General features: G+C 42.3%; 1 protein-coding gene and 1 pseudogene across 1 annotated transcript in view; one reads left to right on the top strand and one right to left on the bottom strand.

Moving 5' to 3' along the window:
* Positions 1–5479: 5479 nt before the first annotated feature.
* Positions 5480–24600, bottom strand: part of LOC124799174 (pikachurin-like) — a 944586-nt gene continuing 925465 nt past the window's right edge. Inside the window, exons 13-14 of the mRNA XM_047262711.1 lie at positions 18860–18963; positions 5480–8091 (exon numbers count right to left, since the gene is read on the bottom strand). Of these exons, the coding sequence (XP_047118667.1) occupies positions 7943–8091; positions 18860–18963 (253 nt within the window). The 3' untranslated portion in view covers positions 5480–7942. The remainder of the gene's footprint in view (positions 8092–18859; positions 18964–24600) is intronic.
* LOC124799448 lies at positions 8419–8536 on the top strand (annotated as a pseudogene).

Genomic DNA, 24600 nt, shown 5'->3' with positions numbered 1-24600 from the left:
CGGTGGCTCAGATGGATAGAGCGTCTACCATGTAAGCAGGAGATCCCGTGTTCGAGTCCCCGGAGGGGCACACTTTTTCAACTGTCCACGTTGACTTACTCGTATATCAACGCCTGTATGCAACTAAGGGTATTCATTTCCTTGTAATTTAGTTAGTATATTTCAACGCCAACAAACGCAACAAATAACGATATGTTCAGTACAGTTAGAAAAATAAATGATTATATTTGTAGGCGATTTTGGAGGATACAGGGAGTAACATTCAATGCCGATGCCAGAAACTATGGTTCTAAGCCGGCTGGGCATCAAAACGAACTGAGTTTGGATAACAGATACGTGAATGTCAATTGGTGCTGCTTCGACTTTATGCGAAAGTTCATTAACAGCAGTGGCCGGCGAAAGGTAGCTTGCCATTCCTAGTGCAGCCGTAATCAGGTGTTTCCAGTGGGTCAAAGGTCTGGAATCTGGAGAAGCTGCTGGCCAGGGCAAGGGTCGATTATCCCCTGTTTTGAGATGGATTAGAACAGCACCGGAAACAAGGTGTCTTGGATTAGCTTGTTGGAAAACAGCGTGACGAACACCTCAAGGGCAGTACCGCTGTGTTGTTAGAGTGCCGTGGATGACAACCAAAGGAGACGGCAGCCCAGTCCATCGCTCCTAGCTGTCGGGCCGCATGATGCAGCACAGTCAGCCTGATATCCCACGTCTCCAGACACGTCTTTGCTGGTCATTGTGGCTCAGTTCGTAGCGAGACTCATCGCTAATGATAATTTAATTCTAGTCAATGACATTCCAGGCCGAAGACATGTCTGGAGACGCCCCGGCCGGCGGTGGGATACCAACCTCACTGTCGTCCGCCATACTGCCTGACAGCCTGGAGTGACTGTCTGGGGTGCCATTTCCTTTTATAGCAGACCCCCTTCCGTTGTCATCCGCGAAACCCTAATAGCACAGAAGTACGTCAACGATATTCTGCACCCCGTTTTGTGGCCCTTCATGGCAAGCCCTCCAGAGCTTCCAGTTCAGCAAGATAAGGCCGCCTCGCACACAATGAGAGTTTTTACTGCCTGTCTCCTTGCTTGGCAAACCCTACCTTAGCCACCAAGTTCGTCGGATCTCTCACCAATTGAGAACCTTGGCGTCATTATGGGTAGGGCTCTGAACCATCTCAGAATCTTGACGGTCTAACGCGCCAGTTGGACAGTATTTGGCTTGATATCATTCAGGAGGACATCTAACAAATATATAGATCAGTGGCAAGCTGAATAACTGCTTCATAAGGGCCAGAAGTGGACTAACGCATTACTGAGTTGATCCGTTTGTGAAATTCTTTCTCTTGAATAACTCGTCAGATTTTTCTGAATTGTAATCATTTGTTTGTCTGCAAGTGAAAAGCACATCTACCAACTTCCGTTCTATTCGGTTTCTCATTCTTGGTGTTATTTTCTTCTTTTTTTTCTTTTCTTGTCTTAGTGTGGATTTGTGTTTCTGCAAATAAACCCATTTCCTGAATAATGATCCTGCGCATCTGTCCTCTCAGGAACTAGTCACGTGGGGCCGTTGAGATCCTGCATGGCGTTGAGTATTCCCCTTCTGAACTCATCTTCTTCGCGTTCGCATGACCCTTGTGTGACCTACCTGAGCAGCAAGAGCCAATGATCCTGACGCTGTCCGCAGATATTCCTTATCGAGAATTTTCTTTGTTTGTGCGCCAGTAGTCTCCTGGTTTAAATGAAAGCATTTTAAAATTAATATTTAATTTTGTTTGGTGTGCAAGTATTCTGGAGGGAGTGAGAGAGTGTTGTTGTGGTCTTCAGTCCAGAAAATGGTTCAAATGGCTCTGAGCACTATGGGACTTAACATCTGAGGTCATCAGTCCCATAGAACTTGGAACTACTTAAACCCAACTAACCTAAGGACATCACACACATCCATTCTCGAGGCAGGATTCGAACCTGCGACCGTAGCGGTCCCGCGGTTCCAGACTGAAGCGCCTAGAGCCGCTCGGCCACAGCAGCCGGCTCTTCAGTCCAGAGGTTGGTTTGATGCAGCTCTTCATGCTATCCTATCCCGTGCAAGCTTCTTCATCTCCAAGTACTTACTGCAACATATAACCTTCGGAATCTTCTTTGTGTGTATATCTCTTGGCCCCCTGTACCATTTTTACCCTCCAGGATGCCCTTCAATATTAAACTGGTGAACCCTTGATGCCTCATGTCATGTCCTACACACTAATCCCTTCTTCTAGTCAAGTAGTGCCACAAATTCCTCTTCTCCCTAGTTCTATTCACTACCTACTCATTAGAAAACTATGAAAAAGTATGCGTGGGAAAATCTTGTGTGATTGGAAGTCATAAGACGTGTTTCCAGTATGAATACTTTCGTATAAAAGAAGGTACAATGGAAGTTAGGTGTTAAAAGAATTGATACTCAATTTTTGAGGATAACTTGGACTTTGTTTTTGTTTCATTTAGATTTGGTTTCGTAAATTTATGAGGTCTTTCGTATTTACTTTCTGTAATCCTATAGTTTCTTGTACTCATTGTATATTATCCTTCTTTCCCTATAGCTTATCCTTATTTTTCTCAGAATTTCGAACCTCTTGCACGAATTTACATTCTAGAACGTTTTTTGCAGGTTGGCAAATCCTATGAACGTATCTTGATTTTTCTTCAGTATTACTTCCATTATCAAGCGCAACGCCAGAATTGCCTACTGGTACACAAACCAACAGGAAATAATAAGAGTGGGAGACGAAGAACGAACTGCTCGAATTGAAAAGTGTGTAAGACAGGAATGTAGTCTTTTCTCCTACTGTTTCGTCTACACATCGAAGAAGCAATGACGGAAATAAAAGAAAGTCCCACGAATAGGATTTAAAATCAAAGTGAAAGGGTATCAGTGATTAAGATGAGCTGACGATATTGCTATGTTCAGTGAAAGTGAAGCAGAATTACACCATACGTTGAATGGAATGAACAGTATAATGAGTACGGAATATGGATTGAGAATAAATCGAACAAAGACGAAAGCAATGAGAAGTTACAGAAATGAGAATAGCGAGGAACTTAGCAACTGGGTTGGTGATAATGAAGCAGATGAAGGTAAGGAAGTCTGCTACCTAGGCAGGAAAATAACCCATGAAGGTCGGAGAAAGGAGGATATCAAAAGCAGACTAGCACTGGAAAAAGGGCATTCCTGGACAAGAGGAGTCTAAAATAGGCCTTAATTCGACGAAGTATGTACTTTTGGAGCACATTACTGCATGGTAGTGAAATATGGACTGTGGGAAAACCAGAAAATAAGAGAATTTGGGATGTGGCACTACACGAGAACTTTGAAAATTAGGTTGACTGATAAGGTAAAAAATGAGGAGTTTCTCTGGAGAATCGACGTTGAAAGAAATATGTCGAAAAACCTAAGAATGAGAAGGAACAGGATGGCAGAGGATTTATTCAGACATCAGGGAATAACTTCCATGGTTGTGGAGGGAAATTTACAATGTAAAAACTGTAGAGGAAAACAGAGATTGGATTACACGCAACAAAAATTGAAGCCGTTGCTTGCCATTGCTGCTCTAAGATAAAGAGGTTGGCACAGGAAAGGAATTCGTGGCGGTCTACATCAAACCAGGTAACGGCCTTGCCGCAGTGGATACACTGGGATCATCAATCATCAGCCAAGTTAAGCGATGTCGGGTGAGGTCGGCACTTGGATGGGTGACAATCTGGGCCGTCATGCGCTGTTGCCATTTTTCGGGGTGCATTCAGTCTCGTGTCGCCAATTAAGGAGCCACTGGACCGAATAGTAGCGGCTTCGGTCAAGAATGCCATCATAACGACCGAGAGAGCGGTGTGGTGACCCCACGCCCCTCCTATCCGCATCCTCTATGAGGATGACAAGGCTGTCGGATGGTCCCGGTAGGCCACTCGTGACCTGCAGACGGAGTGGGTTTTTCTGCGTCAAACTAGTCAGAAGACAGATTCGTTAAAAAAATCCTATATGATGAGTTAGGGATTACTGCAGACATTTGAGAGCAGGAGATTTTCTGGTTTGCCTTTCAGATCATCAATCATCAGCCAATGAGAATTAGGCATTTCCCGCGCTCATAGAGGCCTTCGTAATATAATGCAGCAAGTCTTAGTCAGCAGAACATGTGGACCTGTACAAATTTAGGTTACGATGAAGAAAACTATTCATTCTTTCTTCTTTAAATCTGAAGTAACTACGGTTTTAAACTATTCATGGGCATTTTTGCGATTTTATGTGAAGTAGTTTGGAAATTATTTGCGTGTAACAACTCCGCATGGCCAGTTTCGTAAACTTTACGGAATATTATGGTGAGCACTTCTCTTGAAAAAAGAAGAAAAATACCACTGAACGACATGATGTAGTGACTCGTAAATAGCTGTGGGTTAGTTACTGTGTGGATCGTGAAATTTACTTAGTGGCCGGCCGCTGTGGCCGAGCGGTTCTAGGTGCTTCAGTCTGGAACCGCTCTACCGCTACGGTCGCAGGTTCGAATCCTGCCTCGGGCATGGATGTGTGAGATGTCCTTAGGTTAGTTATGTTTAAGTAGTTCTAAGTTCTAGGGGACTGATGACCTCAGATGTTAAGTCCCATAGTGCTCAGAGCCATTTGAACCATTTATTTAGTGTGGACGTTTACGTTCTGGCTTTACGTAAGAATACACGTAGAAAAACAATTTAACAGTGAACTTGCTGTGATAATAGCTTTCCGGCAATAATTGCAGACTTGATAAGAATTTAAAATGTGTTTCAGACGCAATAATTCAGAAATGAGTGCGCAATATTTTCTTACGAACTTACAAATACTGTCTCAAAGCTCTAGTTATGCGGCCTCTGTATGCTAAATATCGGTTGCTGTTTCTTTAACGCTGCCTTTAGTCGACTGAACCAAAGTCTGTTCTCACAGAGTGAAGGGGATGGACTCAAAGAAGCGTATCGAGATATTTGGACTGAATTTTCCGCACCGAAGCTAAAACACAAACTCTTTGGCAGAACTGGGACCTGAAGCAGGTGTATGAGAAGCACAAAAGAACCCGCTCCGTCATACACTCATCAGCAACTGGACGTTTGCTTTATGCCGTCTCAAGGTGTTGCTGTTTTACTGAGCAGCAGCGTAAATCTCTCTTCCGTCTACGAGTTGGCAGTCGTACAAGTAGCTTATATCTAATGTGTGTAAAACTGCACCCACTTAGACTAATAAATGTAACTTAGACTAATAAATGTAACCGCTGTGTAAGATGTGACGTGTTAATATCAGGTATAGGTCGTGCCAAACAGGTGACTGGCAGGCGGTGCGTGGCTCTCTCTGCTGCTACAGCCGCTCGCCGCCACCGATGTCCTCTGGTGAGTCGCCTCCATCTGCATAACGTGGCGAGTGCTGCAACGGCTGTGGGACGAGTGCGTGTGGGACGTGGGATGTGGAGCAAGCAGGGCGAAGAAGAGCACAAGTGTGAACACCCAAATCTGTTTCATTGTATGTAAGCTGCGCTGGTACATTGAGTGCGTACGAATTGGAAATAAGTCACACATCAGAGTTCTGACACTACTACAGCTGGTCTAGTCACGTCTACTACAGAAACAGAGCGCCGGGACGCGTGGTGCTACTCTAGGCTGTGGGCGAGGGGGCCCGCGAATGGACACCCCTGGCCCAGCACAAGTGGTGTGCGGGCCGCACCCAGGTTACACCGAGTACATAATTTCGGTACGAATTCACATTCTTAGTACGTTGTAAAACTCAGTCACAAGAAAAAGATCAAATTACACTGTTCTTTTCTTTTTACGAAAATTGTACAGAAATGACATACAAAACTAACCGACTACTGAACCATTTGTCATAAAATGATATGTTTCTTTCCAGAACTTTATGAAAAATCTGTTGCTTCGGCATACAGACTGAACAGTTTAGCAGATGGGCTGGCAGCTGATTATTTTTTTTTTTCCAATCATTTTTTTCAGTGCTAAGTGATTCAAGTGAAAAAGCTTAATCTTTTCAACACCACGATCAAAATTCGGATTGAAATTTCTTGTATAGTAGAGTGAAAGAGCAGATAGTCACACTCTGATATATGTATACGTATATATATGGTGCTTAGAAAACATACATGTCGTTCGCAGTCTACACAGTCAGTCTGCGTATCGAAAATAGACATTACTGAAATGATAGCACAGAGAAATCAGATACAATACATACATGAGAGCATTGTCATACACATTAAACTAAAATCTCTAAATTATGTGCAAATTACTTTGTGTTTTAGCTTAAGTGATTCAGGACTGACACAAAGATTACATTTTTCCAGCTGTTATTTAAAACACTGAATTCATTAAAAAATTATCTGGAATGTTTTGCTCCACATTCATAATGAAGCTAACTACACACTCGCACAATATTCTAAACCACCATTTCACCGTACGCGAAGTTTCTGCTCACTTTAAAATGAAGTCACGACAGGTATGATCACCTCTTCTTCCGTAAAGAAGTTCTTTGGTGAGTGTGTATAATTTCGCTTGAACGTACGTTTTGAATATACGTTTATATCTCTTTCGGTAGCAGTCTTTTCATTTTCTTTTTATCTACATCCTTCCATACTCATAACAGCTGGTGTACATACATGGGATATCTCTTGGGTACACGTCTAACAGTGCGTCTGATTTTAAATGCAACATTAGATTTGAACTTCTTCTCGGGAACAACGCTCCACTGAATTATCGATAATGAGGCCATTATTCGGAAGCAATATTTGTAAAGCACTTCATAAAAAAGTAGATAGAGGTCTCTTTATCATCGCGTTTCTCTTTATAGTAATTAATAATAATAATAATAAATTTATTCTTATCGTGATGCACCAAATAGTGTAGTGGCATGAGCCACAGTATTGACTTTTTTTCCAGATCTAACTGATCCGTAACGATTTTTTTTTTATTTATTTACTGAAATGTCGCAAGCATTTCGTCGTCATATTCGCCTCCGGCTTACGAGAATCAGTCACAATTACATGTTAAAATATCTCCTCAAAGAAATCAACATTTCAATTTTCGATGTAAGTACATCTTCGGTTATTAAATGTGAAGTACACAAAGTGTGTACAGAATATTAATCTCGGAAAGTGTATTTAACAGCACAGATCCCGCAAATTGATAACTAAAGTGATTCTTGTGGCATAGTTTTTATTGGGGATTCGGAACTGGAAACGGGAAACATATTAAGTTTCCAATCTGCAGAGCATAGGATTTGCTGTCAGAGCAAGAGGTGAACTACTTGAAAATATAGTGCGATTTTACTGCGACTTGCCAACTTCCTGAAGCCACAAGAAGTTGTTCAAAAAAGTAATTTCAAATAAACATCTAATACATAATAGCTGTACTTCGTCTTGCCATCTTGTTAATTCACGCACCGAAGCAACTGATAGGACAGATGTTTCAGATTTATTTGATCCAGGTGTGTGTGTGTTAGTGCTCTAAGAATCACAGCAAATGTAGCTATAACAAGGAGACTTTGTGCAATGTTTAATCTGTCACGATGTTAAGTGATGATAGTTCTGAGTACTAACCACTTCGCATTTTTAACACGGATGGCGCGTTCGAGTAAGCCGACTTTGCTGCGCCAAATACAAGTACGTATCTCATAAACTGCAGTGCGTAAATGAGTCCAAGAAACCGCGCCACAGCCCGAAGCGCCTCACAAGCCGTCGCTGATGGCGATTGGCAATGACTGAGATCTATCCGTGACAGAGCACCGTCAGACTTCAGCGTGCCGAGAGGTCTCGGTGGGAGTATGGACGTTGCAGCAGCTGTGGAAGTCACGTCGCCTGTCGAGTTGGCGAAGCGAGGCCCCGGACTCGTTCCTCGTCGGCCGAACGGCGAAAGCTGGACGAAATGCAGGCGGCGGCGCTGAGTGGTCGTGCCGGCGGCGGTTAGTTGCAGCGCTCGATGCCCCAGCCGGAGGTGGACATCTCAACCAGCTTGACGCGGTAGTCGGCGTCCAGGATGAGGTCTGAGATGCAGCCGACGAGGCCGACGCGGTATTTGCCGTGCGTCTCGCGCTCGATGTCCTCCATGCCACCTGCAAAGCAAGAGGCGCGTCCAAGTGAACACACAGTAGTCGACACCAGCCACTGAAACAGAACCCTCCGTGCTTTCTGTCTTCCTAACAAGGACACGCTTCCCGACCGACTGAAACTCCCACCTAGCTTCACCTACCCGCCGACCTCGTGCATGTCCTACATGCTCGCCAGCATTAGATTCCAGCTGGAGGTCGATCGTAAATGTGCGTCCACGCTGATGGCCAATCAATCATATAAATGCGTGGTGTCTGCTCTATCGGACAGGTGTGAAAGGAGACACCGTGCATTCATTTAATCTGACTTTTGCAATTTCTTATATTTATTGCGGTAACGGCCTTGCCGCAGTGGCTACACCGGTTCCCGTGAGATCACCGAAGTTAAGCACTGTCGGGCGTGGTCGGCACTTGGATGGGTGACCATCCAGGCCACCACGCGCTGTTGCCATTTTTCGGGATGCACTCTGCCTCGTGATTCCAATTGAGGAGCTGCCCGACCGAATAGTAGCGGCTTCGGTCAAGAATACCATCATAACGACCGGGAGAGTGGTGTGCTGACCCCACGCCCCTCGTATCCGCATCCTCCACTGAGGATGACACGGAGGTCGGATGGTCCCGGTAGGCCACTCGAAGCCTGACGACGGAGGTTCTTTTATATTTATTGTACACCATGTGATCAAAAGTATCCGAACCCCCTGAAAAACATACATTTTTCATATTAGGTTCAATGTGCTGCCACCTACTACCAGGTACTCCATATCAGCGACCTCAGAAGTCATTCGACATCGTGAGAGAGCAGAATGGGGCGCGCCGCTGAACTCATGGACTTCGAACGCGGTCGGGGGACTGGGTGTCACTTGTGTGATACGTATGTGCGAAAGATTTCCACACTCCTCAACATCCCTAGCTCCAAATGATAGTCAAAAGGAAACGTGAAGGGACATAAACAATGCAAAAGCGTGCATCCCGACCCCGTCTATTGACTGACAGAGACCGCCGACTGTTGAAGACGGTCGTAATGTGTAATAGGCAGACATCTATCCGATCCATCACAGAGGAATCCCAGACTGCATCAGGATCCACTGCAAGCACTATCACAGTTAGGCGGGTGGTGAGAAAACAGGGATTTCATGGTCGAGCGGCTGCTCATAAGCCACACATCACGCCCGTATATGCCTAACGACGCCTCGATTGGTGTAAAGAGTGTAAACATTGGACGGTTGAACGGTGTGTGGAGTGACGAATGACGGTTACACAATGTGGCTATCCGATGGCAGGGTGTGGGTACGGCGGGTGAACGTCATCTGCCAGCGTGTGTAGTGCCAACAGTAAAATTCGCAGGCGGGGGTAACATGGTGTGGTTGTGTTTTTCATTGAGAGAGCTTCCATCCGTTATTGTTTTGCGTGGCACTATCACAGCGCAGGCCTACAATGATGTTTTAAGAACTTCCTTGCTTTTCACTGTTGAAGAGCAATTCAGGGATGGCGATTGGACCATTCAACACGATCGAGCACCTATTCATGAGGCACGGCCTGTAGCTGAGTGTTTACACGACAATAACATCTCTGTAATGGGCTAGCCTGCACTGAGCCTTGACCTGAATCCTATAGAGCACCTACGGGATGTTATGAAACTCCGACTTCGTGCCAGGCCTCACCGACCGACATCGGTACCTCTCCTCAGTGCAGCACTCCGTGAAGAATGGGCTGCCATTCCGCAAGAAACCTTCCAGCACCTGGTTGAACGTATGACTGCGAGAGTGGAAACTGTCATCAAGGCTTGGGGAGTGCCAACACCATACTCAATTCCAGCATTACCGACGGAGGGTGTCACGAACTTGTAAGTCATTTTCTACCAAGTGTCCGGATACTTCTCATCATATAGTGTACGTGAAGTCCAAAAAGGAAACGCCAGTCAACCAAAGCAGGTCGATACAAGTCTCAAAAATTCTCGAAAATATCGACGATTTTCCAAGAAACTTTAATTTGCCAAAATCTACGCAGTTTCTCACGATCCCGTGCCCGGCTCACTCGGTAGCTTTGGTGAATGGTATTCGCGTAATCAGTGGATTGCTGATTCGAATTAAGATATGGTCGTTTTTCGTTTTTTCCTTTAATTCGAGTATCTGCACCATTCCAATGTAAATTTCACCAAATATATGCTAATTAACCCTTACCTAATAATCATTTTATGAAAAATGCAAGTCTTCTTATTCCTAATTACATTTTGTATGCAGAATTCCAGTTTCCATTGCAAATACAAATTCTTAATTATCGATATTTTATAATGACTGGTTATGATTCCGCAACTCTTTTAGTTCAAACAGTCGTTATTATCAATTTTTAAGAAAATGTAGATAATTATGTATCTACATTTGTAATGTTTGTGATATATAACGGTAAACAAGGAGACATGCATTTTTCATAAATAATGCTGATTAGGGATGTGTTAATTACCACATATTTGAAGATCTTTTATATAAATGATGTAGATATTTGAGCTGAGGGATGGCGTAAAACAATAGAAAGAGCCCAGCGAGTTTCAAAGCAGCGATCGATCGGTGGTCCCATTCACACTCTATGACGCTACCCAGTGAACCACGTGACCAGCTGTAAAAAGTTCCTTAACTTGGGTGAATTAAAGTTCCTCGGAAATCTGCAAAGTCTGTTTTCTTCAGAATTTTTGAGAGTTGCATAGAAATACATTTCTCGGTTGATATTTGAGTTCTGTACTTGACGTACCACAGCTATAACAAACTTACAAAATTCAGAGTGCCGAGTGATCTCCCAATAAGATCGATTGCAAGCAGTCAATCTTCAATTAATCGATTGCTTCACACGAGGCCATCTAGAGCTCCCGCTTCTGTCGCTTTCATTTCTGGCGAAGACCTGCGTACAGCATAAATTTGGACAAAATCGTCTACGACATGCAGGCGCGATCCCCAAGTTAGTAATAGTATGGTCACACCACTGTTACTGCACACGTTTGAGTGTATCCGATATACATGTATTTTACATATGAAGAATGGTCTGTTGTATGCTTTATATTAATGTTCTTTATTTAATTTGTGTAGTTACTTAATTTCGACGTTGCGTCATTTTCAAGCGCTTGTAAGATGTCTCCATGTTATACATTCTTGAAAAGGACGCATTATAATCAGCTACTCGCACAATTTAAATTAAATACACATCCTAAACAGACCATGTTTTCATCTGTAAAATATTTAGAGGCTGTGGCCCCATAAAATAAAATAAAATTTTATCTGGCAGGTGCAATTATTTTAATGGATGCTGATAATAAACAAACATTCCGTAAAAGTTTTGTTTCTTACTCAAAACTCAATATTTTCTCAGACATCATACGGAATGCGGGCCCACAACCTAGAACAAAACGACGTAAACTAAGTTACATATATTCACTGCGGTTGTGGGTTCGGAAGTCTAGCGATGGCTCTGTTATACGATGGGTTGAGAATACTAGTATTGCAAGTGACATTTCGTAAAAGAATAACCTAAATGGACATTTGGTAAGCTAAACAATGTATCTTTTAAGATAAAAAGATTTACAAGTGAATTCCTATTGAGTATTGCACTATGTGATGATAAAGTTTAAGCTCAAAGATAGCACCTGGACTGCATTTAGAGTACAACTTGTGCAAGTGAAATGGCGCACGAAAGAAGAATTACTGCTGTCGTTAATGAAGCTTAAGATGCGTATTTTTCTGACATTTCAGCTATAGCGTAGTTTCTTTGCTTTTAAGAGTATTTATAGTAGTATTCAACGCATATTTAAAGGGGCTATGCGTAAAGCCAATCCTTGTCTGAAATAGTAGCCCGTATTGTTATAGTGTACTTTTGTCCATACGACATGAATTGAGTAAGCTCAGATTCATTGACGTTTTTTCAGTAGCTATCTGGACTGCACATGTGTATTAGTTGCATTGAGTAAAACGTAGCGTCAGTGGAGCTTATGCAATATCGCTAAATCACTGCTTCTTTTATACAATGACTTGAGCATGATGTACGGGGAAATACATTATAGTTAAATTTCTAGATGCCAGTTCCGATTATGATTTACTCGAGATTTTTGATTATGTGCCTGCAGAATAGGGTTCACCGTCATCGATCACGAGTACAAGTGAAAAGAAAAGAGTAAATTTACAGGTAAGTTTGAAGAAATTCTTTCGCTTACAGTATGCCCAAATGCAAATTTAATGTTTTCTTTAGGCACAGCGCATCCTAGTTTTTGATTAAAACCTGTGAAGTTATTCCTACAATATTAAGATACTCCACGCCTTTTTAAAGAAAAACGTGGCTGCTAGTGTGGTAGAACTATCTACTTCTTTACGTTACAGGAAAGGAAGTAATTTAGAATGCTCCTGACAAGCATCTGAAAGACAGGAGCAATACTTCTCATCACCACAGGTACGGGAAGATGTACCCAGAGGACAGAAGCAGTCGAGAAATCCGGGGTACAAAAACATGAGGTTGGAAAGAAGTTAAGAAATTTAGGGGAGATGTTTACTACTCTTTAATGGAAGGTGACTGAAGCAATGTTAGTGAAACATTTCAACCACAACTGTACGTACCACTACTCTGAAAACTTTATGAAACCCGATAGACAAATCATATTTAAGTACTTTTGGGGTCTTGGTTCTTGGAACATATAAACTTCACTCATATGTACGCGTGTATCAGTGAAAGTTTCTAAACCCGGCGCACTTAGGTAAAGATCAAGTAGTAAAATTATACATCTCGGGGTATATGTGTAAGGAATTTTATTTCGAGGCTTTGAATATTAATAATGGAAGTCTTACAACAGCTAGCAGAAAGAAGCACAGGCATTCCACAACCAGATTTCAGAGACCACAAAGAATCTGCTTTAAAGAAACCATCAGAGAGAAGAGAAGAGTTACAAAATCATATTGCCTTCTTACCAAAATTCAGGAGCCACTACAGCAGAGCAGACAATTCTCACAGACAGTGTTCGAGTTCAGAGCTTAATCGGAGCAAAATGTATGCACGGTATTCCATTGTTCCAAGTACGTCGATCTGAATACACCTCCAGTTCAAGAGAGGCATTACCGTCGTCATGTTTTTAATAGAGACTTCAGTCTAAGCTTTCACCATCCACTCAGTGATATGTGCAATAATTGTCACAAGTTCAAGACTGATAATACCTCTTCAGACAGAGCGTTAGCTACTGAACCCAAGAGGTAGAATGAGCTTCATTTAAGAAAAGCGCACAATCAGATAGACGAAAAGAAACTGAGTAGGAATACGAGAATTTACTGCTGATTTCACATTTGACTTACAGAAAACAGTGCTGGAACCTTATACGACTATGAACAAAATATTTTATCTGAGCGTATTGTGGACCTACGATCTAGGTGCGCATGACCTTAAATCAGGAAAAGCCTACATGTTCATGAGAAATGAACCTACCAAAGGGAGGGGTTCATGGGAACTTGGTTCATGCTTGGCCAAATATTCAGGACAACTGACCCATATCATTGCGTACAGCGACAGCTGCAGTGACCAGAACAAGAACCACAATATTCTAATATACTGAATGTATATGTTGAGGAAAAATCAACACATTGACACAATAGATTACAAGTTCGTCGAAACTGGCCTGTAATATGATCAAGTTTTTGGTCGAATTGGAGCTGCATATTTCTTTACCAAGGCAGAGTGCAAGGAAAGAAGAAGGCTATCATAAAGATTACCATAATGGTATTGAAAACTGAATAATTTCTTTCGCTTACAGCCAAGCTTTACGTAGCAAAGGATGAAGTTGCTACAGATACCGAAGGAAACAAAATTCAGTATAGGAATATTAGGTGTATCTGAATAAACAAAAGAAAATCTCTAACAATGCAGTTCAAGTGTTCACTAAACTGTGACCTTGAGTTTATAGAATTGGATATTAGGAGGCACAATGTCGGTCGCCCATCGATGACTCTTCTGCAGCCTTTACATGAAAAAGGCACTGAAATAAAATTTGAGAAGCGGAAAAACTTAAGAAGATAATGAACTACATTCCTACTATTTTTCATGGCTTCTATGCAATATATCCCATTCCCAGACAGCAGTATTCTTGGGTGCAACAGAGAGTGGACAAAGAAGAGGATGTCATGAAAGAATGGGATAAGAAAGACTGAAAAATGCGCAAGACAGTGGTAGAGCAACACGAGTATTTCCCCAGGCAAGAAATAAGGCAGAAGGAAACGATTCTGTATTTGTATACAATGACAGTAAGGAGACAACGGAAAGTGACTATGAATAATCTCTCGTTTATGTTGGAAGCTCAGCAGTATAATTTCGTTTTGGTGTTTTAATTTTCTTTGTTACTTCCTCTTGTATTATAATGTTCATGAAGTGTTGAAAATAAGTCATACAAGGAAGTAAATCATATCTTCTTAGTTTTGTACCTGTTTTACTCTAAAATGTTTTAAGGCACAAGGGGTATAAGTACGTGTAACACATCGTAAAAAATAATGCATTGGTACTACAGTCTCTAACCCTAACTACAACTGTACAAGGATTAACTGATTATCAAAAACAAATATCTGATGTGGTGATACCAGCTCATATAGTTTATAAATAGCCATTTAACTTTAACAACCAGTTACTGAGTTTGCGTAAGTTAGACTTGTACCCTCAGCCTCTCATATACCAGAAAGTAAACGTCGACGGATTACACCAACTCAAAACAAAATGTACTAAAATGCTTCCTATAAATTACAAATGAAAGATAAACGCCCGAGAATTGTGAATTTTTCTGGTGTTATCACGCTGTTTCACTGTCCACTAATACGACTTTGACCATCGTGATAATCTGTCTGATTCTGTTGCACAACGCGCTACCCATTACGTAAACTAACGTTAAGCCAAAGAACGGAATATACCACGCGCCATTCATCCGTAAGCTGTGCAAACACGGTACCCAGAGTATTGTATTGTTTTGATGATATGTGTACTGCAGATATGAAACCATTTCAGCACTGCCGTAAATAATGGGAGAGATATCACCCCACGCGATGTGTAAGATGAAGCTCAGTGACCTGTGTTCACTGGTTTTAACACTAGCTGCAGATCGCATCGGTAGCTCTTGTGTCTTACAGGTGATGGTATACGAGAAGGTGGAAGAATCAAGAATATATTTTACGCAACTATATAAGATTTAAAGTAACGATTCGCAGTAGATAGTTAGTCTACTAACATGACACATGAAACAATTCGCTTCTCATCGTTATGAACACTAAATGTGTGCGTTTAAAATAAAAATGGTATTTCAAAGCTATTAATTTTTTTAGGAAACACTCTTTTAGTAGCAAATGGGAGTAATTTTTAGTCAAGATTCGCTAAAGGGCTTTCCTCTGAAAAACAAGCCTACTATTTCAAGGTCACTATAAGAGAAATTGTTAGCTAAAAACTAGATAACGAGTTAGTAAAATGAAACTCTATCACACACATTTTCGATGAATGTGTATGAATGTATATGAATTACAGAATAAAATCTCAACTACCAAGATCACTAAAGTCAGTTGGTCACATAGATGATCAGTTTTGGCAATTCTCTGTAGCCATCTTCGGATTTGCAGAAAGAAGGAACCGAAAATGCTATGTTTACATCATTACATAATCTCCTCCATCAGTACACTACGTGGTACTGTCCAATGTATGTCCTTGTTGATATCGTGAGCTGCACTATAAATAGGCATTTCATTTTCAAAAATGGTTCAAATGGCTCTGAGCACTATGGGACTTAACTTCTCAGGTCATCAGTCCCCTAGAACTTAGAACTACTTAAACCTAACTAACCTAAGGACATCACACACATCCATGCCCAAAGCAGGATTCGAACCTGCGACCGTAGCGGTCGCGAGGTTCCAGACTGTAGCGCCTAGAACCGCTCCGCCACTCTGGCCGGCTTTCATTTTCAAAATAAGAGTTGTACACACACACATAATTGCGACGATTGCAAGAGTTCACATTCATCACCACTTTACAACTGACCTTCTTCCATGACCATCCTCTTCTTTTTCCTCTCTCTCTTCCTGCACACAAGATCACTGATGTTTGGGAAAGGGATACATTGTTACAAAACGCATGGTAAATGGGAGGGATGTGGTTCATTATCTTCTGGAGATTTTTCCACTTCTCAAATTCTATTTCAGTGCCACCTTCATGTAAGAGCTCCAGAAGAGGCATTAATGGGCTACCGATATTCTGCCTCCTGAAATCCACTTCTATAACCTCAAGGTAACGGTTTACTGAATTCTTTGACTGCATCGTTACGGTCTTTCCTTTGTTTATTCCGATCCATCTAATATTTCTCCACTATACAGGGTGTTTCAAAAAGGACTTTACAACCTTGAAAATTAATATAAATTAATTCATAGTATCTACAGAGGTGTCAATCTGTAGCGAAATACAACAAGTATTGTCTCGCGTAGTTCGCTAGCGCCGAGCCGCACCGTAAGGAACACTAGCGGAAGTTGCGTTAAAGATGGCTGACTTCCCTGGAACCGAGCGTTCTAGCTGTGTGTTTTGGTTTGAAGAATCGAAGTCGGCTACAACAGTTCAGCGAAATTTTCGTTCCAAGTACGCTAAAGATCCTCATATTAGGCCTACAACATAAGAGTGGCTTAAATGTTTTGTAGAAAGAGGGTGCAAGAGCAAAGTGTATGGACCCTTTTTTCCGGAGAGAACCATCAATGAGATAGTGTACCTGAATATGTTACAACAATTTTTGATACCACAGATCGACGAGGATGACCAAGAACGAAATGTTTACTCCATGCAAGATGGTTCAGCACCCCACTACCTGGCTGACGTCCGGGATTTTCTCAGTGACCTTTCCAGATAATGGATTGACCGTGATGCGCCAACTGCTTGGTCCCCACGTTCCCCAGACCTGATACCATTCGATATTTTTATGGGGATTCATCAAGCATATAGTATTTGGACCTCCTGTGTCGTCTTCTCTACCTGAACTTAGAGCAAGAATTTATGCCTTCACTGAGCAAGTTACACCACCAATACTGTAGTGAGATTGTGAAGGGATTGACTTCCGATGGCATGTGTGTAGGATAACCTACGGAAGCCACATACATCATCTTGAGTTTAAGGTAAAAAAAAAAAAACTTGATTCGTTACCCTACAAAATAACACTAAACCCACCAGTGCATCTTCTTTCCATAAATTTATATGAATTTTTAAATTCGTCAAGTCATTTTTGAAACACCCTGTGTTTTGTTTCCTTCACTATCTGTTGCGAATTCTTTCTTTGCTATGAAATTGAAGGGTTTAGCTGAAAGAAAGTTTTGTTTTATTTCCACTACGGTAAGCCGGCCGGTGTGGCCGAGCGGTTTTAGCAGCGTCAGTCTGGACCTGCGCAACCGCTACGGTCGCAGGTTCGAATCCTGCTCGGGTATGGATGTGTGTGATGTCCTTAGGTTAGTTAGGTTTAAGTAGTTCTAAGTCTAGGGGACTGATGACCTCAGATGTTAAGTCCCATAGTGCTCAGAGCCACTTGAACCATCCTATATGGTAAACATTCTGCTAGTCTTCCTCACTTCTTCCGTCTAATCTTTGGAAACAATTACATAATTCAAATGTTTCTTTGCCTTTCCAATTCGATCAAAATCAGGACAGGTTCAATGAACTTGGGTTCCATTGTACATGTGTCGATATTTCCTCGAAATTCGGTATTTCAAAACAAGGGCAGTTGTTCAGTGTTCATGAATGTGAGCGCTTGTAACCGGCGCAATAACATGGGTGTACATAGCTGCTGTTTTAAAATTGATATGCCAGCATATAGTGTAGCTCACGACGCCAACATGGACATACTGTGTATAGCACCACTTACTGAACTGATGGAAGAGACTATGCAATGATGTAAACACAGCATTTCCGCAGATCTGAAGATGGCAACAGACAACTGCCCAAACCGGTCATCTAAATAAATAAATGATTTTAGAGATCTCGGCTGCTGAGAATTTATTCAGTGTTGATAGTACTACAGATCGCCTCCACGCTGACGATGTCAGAAGTGTACGTGGATGTATTTTTCGAAGAAAGGCTTCTGCGGCGGAACGACCCAATTTTCTACGTCACATGCACAAACATAAGTAGGTCATGGTGACAGACGACGCGCACAGGATAGGTGAAACGTGTTGTGATCTCTAGTTTGTGGATTTGGGAGTGGATATGAGCTTACATTGTACCATGAAATTATCAGAAAGAGAGCTTCTGATACATAGCACTTACGAGTCATGTCTCATCATGGAGCACCACTACAGGTACCGTATGCGCTCGTTAAAATGTAAGGACACAGGGTTTCTATGGCAGGGTGTTATAGAAACAAATGTCATGTTAGTGAATAGTTATATTTATCGATGCCGGCCGCGGTGGCCTTGCGGTTCTAGGCGCTTCAGTCCGGAACCGCGTGACTGCTACGGTCGCAGGTACGAATCCTGCCTCGGGCATGGATGTGTGTAATGTGCTTAGGTTAGTTCGGTTTAAGTAGTTCTAAGTTCTAGGGGACTGATGACCTAAGATGTTAAGTCCCATAGTGCTCAGAGGCATTTGAACCATATTTATTGATGAGTCGGACAAAAGCTCCCCGTTCCTTGCTAACTCGAACAAAAATCAAAAAGACGCAATTACTTTAAATTAACTTATATTCCAATCTACCATCTTTCAAGTTCAACTTCAAGTCACACAAATAATTTCCTAGACTTCTGTAATCGGCGGAACTTACCTATGTATAGCCCTGTGTTAGTGTTGAGCTGTCTCAGCTTCCCTGGAGATCTTTTGATGATTGTCGGTCCGTTGTCCACAGTAATAGAACCCTCTTGCTCGTTCCTGAAATAAAGAAAATAACTTTACACAAAGCAACAATGTTATATATCGCATGATTCAGCCGTAAGCCATACGTGGATTCACAAACTGATCATTTTAAAAGAAAGGTGGTTACTGAAAGTACTTAATAATGCTATGCTGTAGCGGTTTTTTGGCAATTATATGCAACATAAACAGTAAACGTTATTACTTTCTTCTTGCATACATTGAATACTTCCTACGGAGTTTGTTTTAGGAGCTAATTATCACACACCGAACTCACGATTATGTACTGAAACATTAGATAAATCTGCACAGTTCTTGCCTAGATAAATACACCGTCGTGAGCGTGCTAGGCGATCACAATATTACGAATAAAAATGTTGTTGTAACTCACCATCGTCTCGGTTGAGGTTGGCATGTGGTACGTATTCTCGACCATCGCATTCAAAAGCGTGTGATCTGCTTTTAACTAAACAGTATTCTGTCCCAGATCTACAGTAAAAATGTGGCCGCAAACCACACTTAAATTAGTAAAACTGTGTAACTTATTCACGCGAAAATACTATACTCCCAAGCGGGCGATCGACAATTTATATAAATAGACAGTGGCTGGTTAAAACTAATGTTACTAATATTCATTTCCGTACAAAACGGTGAAAGACCGAAGGATTAATGTTTAATAAGACTTCGGTGATGACGTCATTGCAGATGGAGCACGAGTTCGGAAAGAGTGACCTATTTTTGCCTTCTTGAAAGTAATAACCCGTCATTCGCATTAAATGACTTATAGAACCCACGGATTATATAGTTAAGGTATTCCGACCGTTATTTGAATTCCATTCCTACCGAACGCCATCCACCTTGTGATTACATGGCTCTGTTTACAGCGTTACGATCAACCTTAGACGTGGTGTGGTGCGCACATAGTGCAATATGAAAGGCATCGAGATCGGAGAGGGTAGCCTCTTTTTGCCTTCTTGAAAGTAATGATCCTCTCATTCGCATTAAATCACTTAAAGAAACTACGGAGTACGTAATTTAGGAAATTCCGACTGTGATTTGAAATCCGCACATAGTGCAACACGAAAGACATGTTATACCTAGTGTTGACAAGGAAAGTCTTTCGTTCGAAGTGGTGTGTAGAGAACTGGCAAAGTTCACGCTCTCATTGATTTTACCGAACGGCAGATTCTTAGTAGTCCGTTGGCTGGGAACGACTATGGCAATACTGTACTAGCAAAGCTCTTCGAGTATTCTCGCGTGGCTGTAGACAGTAACCGCAGAAAGTGGTCGAGTGAGACTGGAAGGAGCGATCGGCTATAAAGTACGAAACGTACACGGCTAACACAGAAAAGTGCAATTCAGTACAGGAGGGTAGTCAGCAGTCAGTGGAGCAACAGACAATGCACAACAACCTTGCGACAGGAAATCGTTGAGAAACATACTGTTCGCCATATATTACTAAAATAACGATTGAAATTGTGGGCTGTTTTGACATAAAGACGTAGTTACAATTATCGTGGAAGTAAGGAACTAGGGGAGTCAGTTGCCAGCTCCGATCGATCGCACTTGTCTTGACATCACGAGGATGGCTGTGCCAGCATACACCATGAGGTATACTGCTCGACATGCGCATACTGGGTCGTAAATGAGTTGAATGCCACAACATTAACTTGTCAGTGATCTAACAGCAGTTAACGTTAAACCTGCGTTATACGGTCAAAGAAATAGGCGTTGCAGGTAGACACGGGAATCTCAAAGTCTTGGGCTCGGGCCTAGTGGAAGTAGTTTGCTATCGGCTTCTTCAAACCCTTCATGGAATTTCAGGTGATTGCCCGACAAATATGTAGTATCCTTCCAGTGCTATGACAAGAGTGATCCTAGGCAGCAGCGACCCGATCCGAGTCTGAGACAGACGCTCAGTGCAGTTTCTTAGCTGATCTGTTTTGCTGCTTCTTGTTGTTATCAAAAGCCTCAGAGTGGTAACCTGTGATATGCAGATAAGTTTTATATTTTGGCGAAAGGTTACAACCGCTATCTGACTATAGTTTGAACTTCCATAAGTTCAGAACGACCAAGGAACCAAAAGCGAAGAAGCTACCTACTGTTCTCCCTCCACATCATGAACTAGCTGATGCCTTCTGCACCGAATGCTGCATTTTCCTCTGGAGAGCAAATGAATATTCAGGTCCTCAGACGCCGCTGCATATGATCTCTGCGGATAACATAGAACACGTTTGAGGAACTTACAGTACTATGTTGTAAAGAACGGAAACGGCACGGGCACCTGTCGAAGTCTGCCTCCGGCAACGTAATAGTTTCTTGCATAATTATCGTCACTATAGATTGAAACCCTTTAGTTCTTTAAAAGTGGAGCTGTACGCAAATAGTTATGTAATTGTAATTTTCTGACTGTTCAATATTAGTAACAAACCGTTGTTAATTGTTCACAAACCAAAGAAAATTAGAGACCCATGAGCAAATATGTAGTCTCATGTATCTCAGTAATTACAGTTACACGTCATCATCGTCGCCATCGTCATCAGTAGTCCTTCAGCCTTACGGCAGGTCCAGACATGGTAAGTGGTCACTTCTCAGTCTTTCGTAGTTATCGTTTTTTCCCTGACATAATATGTTAGTTGGTCTCTGTGCCTCTCTCTTTGTCTCTCTGTTACTGTCTCTATCATCCTCTTTACGTCCTTAATGAAGTAAGCAGGGCATTCTCAAGATGTGGAATAACCTAATTTTCTTCCTTTCCCTTACGGTGTCTACGAGCGCCAGACACCACACTTGCTAGGTGGTAGCCTTTAAATCGGCCGCAGTCCGCTAGTATACGTCGGACCCGCGTGTCGCCACTATCAGTGATTGCAGAGCGAGCGCCGCCACTCGGCAGGTCTAGAGAGATGTCCTAGCACTCGCCCCAGTTGTACAGCCGACTTTGCTAGCGATAGTTCACTGACAAATTACGCTCTCATTTGCCGAGACGATAGTTAGCATAGCCTTCAGCTACGTCAATTGCTACGACCTAGCAAGGCGCCATTATGGTTTGCTATTTATCTTGTGATGCATGTACCGTCAGACCGATGTTCACCAATTATGGATTAAAGTTAAGTATTCCAGAAGCTCCGCACTCTTTTTACTAGATGGTGGTGGTTAGTGTTTAACGTCCCGTCGACAACGAGGTCATTAGAGACGGAGCGCAAGCTCGGGTTAGGGAAGGATTGGGAAGGAAATCGGCCGTGCCCTTTCAAAGGAACCATCCCGGCATTTGCCTGAAACGATTTAGGGAAATCACGGAAAACCTAAATCAAGATGGCCGGAGACGGGATTGAACCGTCGTCTTCCAGAATGCGAGTCCAGTGTGCTAACCACTGCGCCACCTCGCTCGGTCTTTTTACTAGACTCAACTCCTTTAACTGTTCCAGATCTCACGCCAGCCTGCGTGAGCTTAAACGCGTGCCTTTCGGCTACCTCATAGTGGCTTGGCTGTCTTGCCAAGTCACAACACTTCTTCCACACACAGTGTCATCTGTCTTCTTTCTTCGTCCTTTCGTAAATCTGAAGTTTGAAACCTACTGTAGTTGCTGTCCATCTACGCTGATATTGGCCTCCTCTCCTTGTTCTCTCAATATTACATTTTTCGTTCTTTTCTTATTTACTATGATTCCGAATTCTTTGTATTTCTTCCTAGTCCTTCAACGACAACAACAAACAGGTTTTTGGCTTTCATGAGCTCAGTATTGTCTCCAAGTAGGGTATTTATAGAGGGTGCAGGGAAGAAAGACACACAGTGTGGTCAAGCAGGTGGCATCCCGTCGAGCAAACTTTCCCACGTAACAGGGGATGGGAGAAATGCGCCGCTAGGGGGCTGTAGCAACGAAGCGGCAGCCAATTTCCGATGAGGAAGCGGAAGTGGTCACCCAGCATTCTCAAAATTTCTGAGGCGGGACAGCCATTCGCAACGTGCTAGGAATTCACGACCAGGGTACGCTGATCGTTACTTCGACGACGTCAGCCTTGAAGCAATGCAGAATGTACAAATTTCGTAATTTTGCTGCGAAAAAGGCTTTTTGAGAAAACTACATGCATTAAAATTTAATTCCCTTGCAGCACCATATGCTGATAACATTGATGGGCTGCTGTTTTCGCAGAATATCGTATCTTTTGAGCGAATTAATTGCATTAAAGTTCTAGAGCGTATTTATTAATCTGTTTAAGCGTGTAAGAGGGTAATAGAGTGGATGACTTGGTTGGTACACATCTGCAGATCCGTTCTCATAGCTGCCCAAAAACCCTGGTCTACGCTTACAAGGGAACCTCTCCATCGCACCCCCCTCAGATTTAGTTATAAGTTGGCACAGTGAATAGGCCATGAAAAACAAAACACAGATCAATCGAGAAAACAGGAAGAAGTTGTGTGGAACTATGAAAAATATAAGCAAAATATACGAACTGAGTAGTCCATGCGCAATATAAGCAACATCAAGGAGAGTGTTGGCACAGGGACGCCGTGGTCCCGTGGTTAGCGTGAGCAGCTGCGGAATGAGAGCTCTATGGTTCAACTCCTCCGTCGAGTGAAAATTTTAATTTTTTATTTTCAGACAATTTATCTGTCCGTCCGTGTCAATTATCAAAGTTCATGCACTCACACATAATCAACTTCGCTCTCCAAAATTCCAGGACATGTTCAGATTTGCTTGGACATATGCAGGATTTGACGGTCTACACACGGAAAAATTTGAAAACGTTAAAAACATGTGTTTTGACAGAGCACAGGGAAAACTGTGCGACTGTGAAACTGTTTCATTCATTTGTTGCAGTTTGTGTGACAAACTCTTATGTTTTCATCATTTTTTTGGGACTGATTATCACATCCACAAGAAAACCTAAATCGGGCAAGGTAGAAGAATCTTTTTACCCATTCGCCAAGTGTACAAGTTAGGTGGGTCGACAACATATTCCTGTCATGTGAGCACATGCCGTTACCAGTGTCGTATAGAATATATCAGACGTGTTTTCCTGTGGAGGAATCGGTTGACCTACGACCTTGCGATCAAATGTTTCCGGTTCCCATTGGGGAGGCACGTCCTTTCGTCTACTAATCGCACGGTTTTACGGTGCGGTCGCAAAACACACACACTAAACTTATTACAGTGAACAGAGACGTCAATGAACGAACGGACAGATCATAACTTTGCGAAAATAAAGTGTGTAAACTTTTCACTCGAGGGAAGACTTGAACCAAGGACCTTTCATTCCGCAGCTACTCACGCTAACCGCAGGACCACGGCGTTCCTGAGCTCAATTCTCCTTGATGTTGCTTATCTTGTGCATGGACTACTCAGTTCGTATATTTTGCCAATTTTTTTCGTAGTTCCACACAACTTCTACCTGTTTCCTCGATTGATCTGTGTTCAGTTTTTCAAGGCCTATCCACTGTGCCAACTTATAACTCAATCTGAGGGGGGTGCGATGGAGAGGTTCCCTTGTTAGGAGTATGGAACGAAAAGCATTGAAAATTAAAATAAAATGTAACACCTACAGCGACCCACACGTAGAAACACAACATACATTCACAATAAGCAAACACATAAACTTAATCTTCGTCTGAGACAATGGAGAACGTTGTCCTAGGATAAATTCACCGTTTTTGGGAAA

This window comes from Schistocerca piceifrons, chromosome 5 (genome assembly GCF_021461385.2).
Source record: "Schistocerca piceifrons isolate TAMUIC-IGC-003096 chromosome 5, iqSchPice1.1, whole genome shotgun sequence".
Classification (NCBI taxonomy): domain Eukaryota; kingdom Metazoa; phylum Arthropoda; class Insecta; order Orthoptera; family Acrididae; genus Schistocerca; species Schistocerca piceifrons.
The sequence above is the reverse complement of the archived record's forward strand: the minus strand, read 5'-3'. Positions and strand labels throughout refer to the sequence as shown.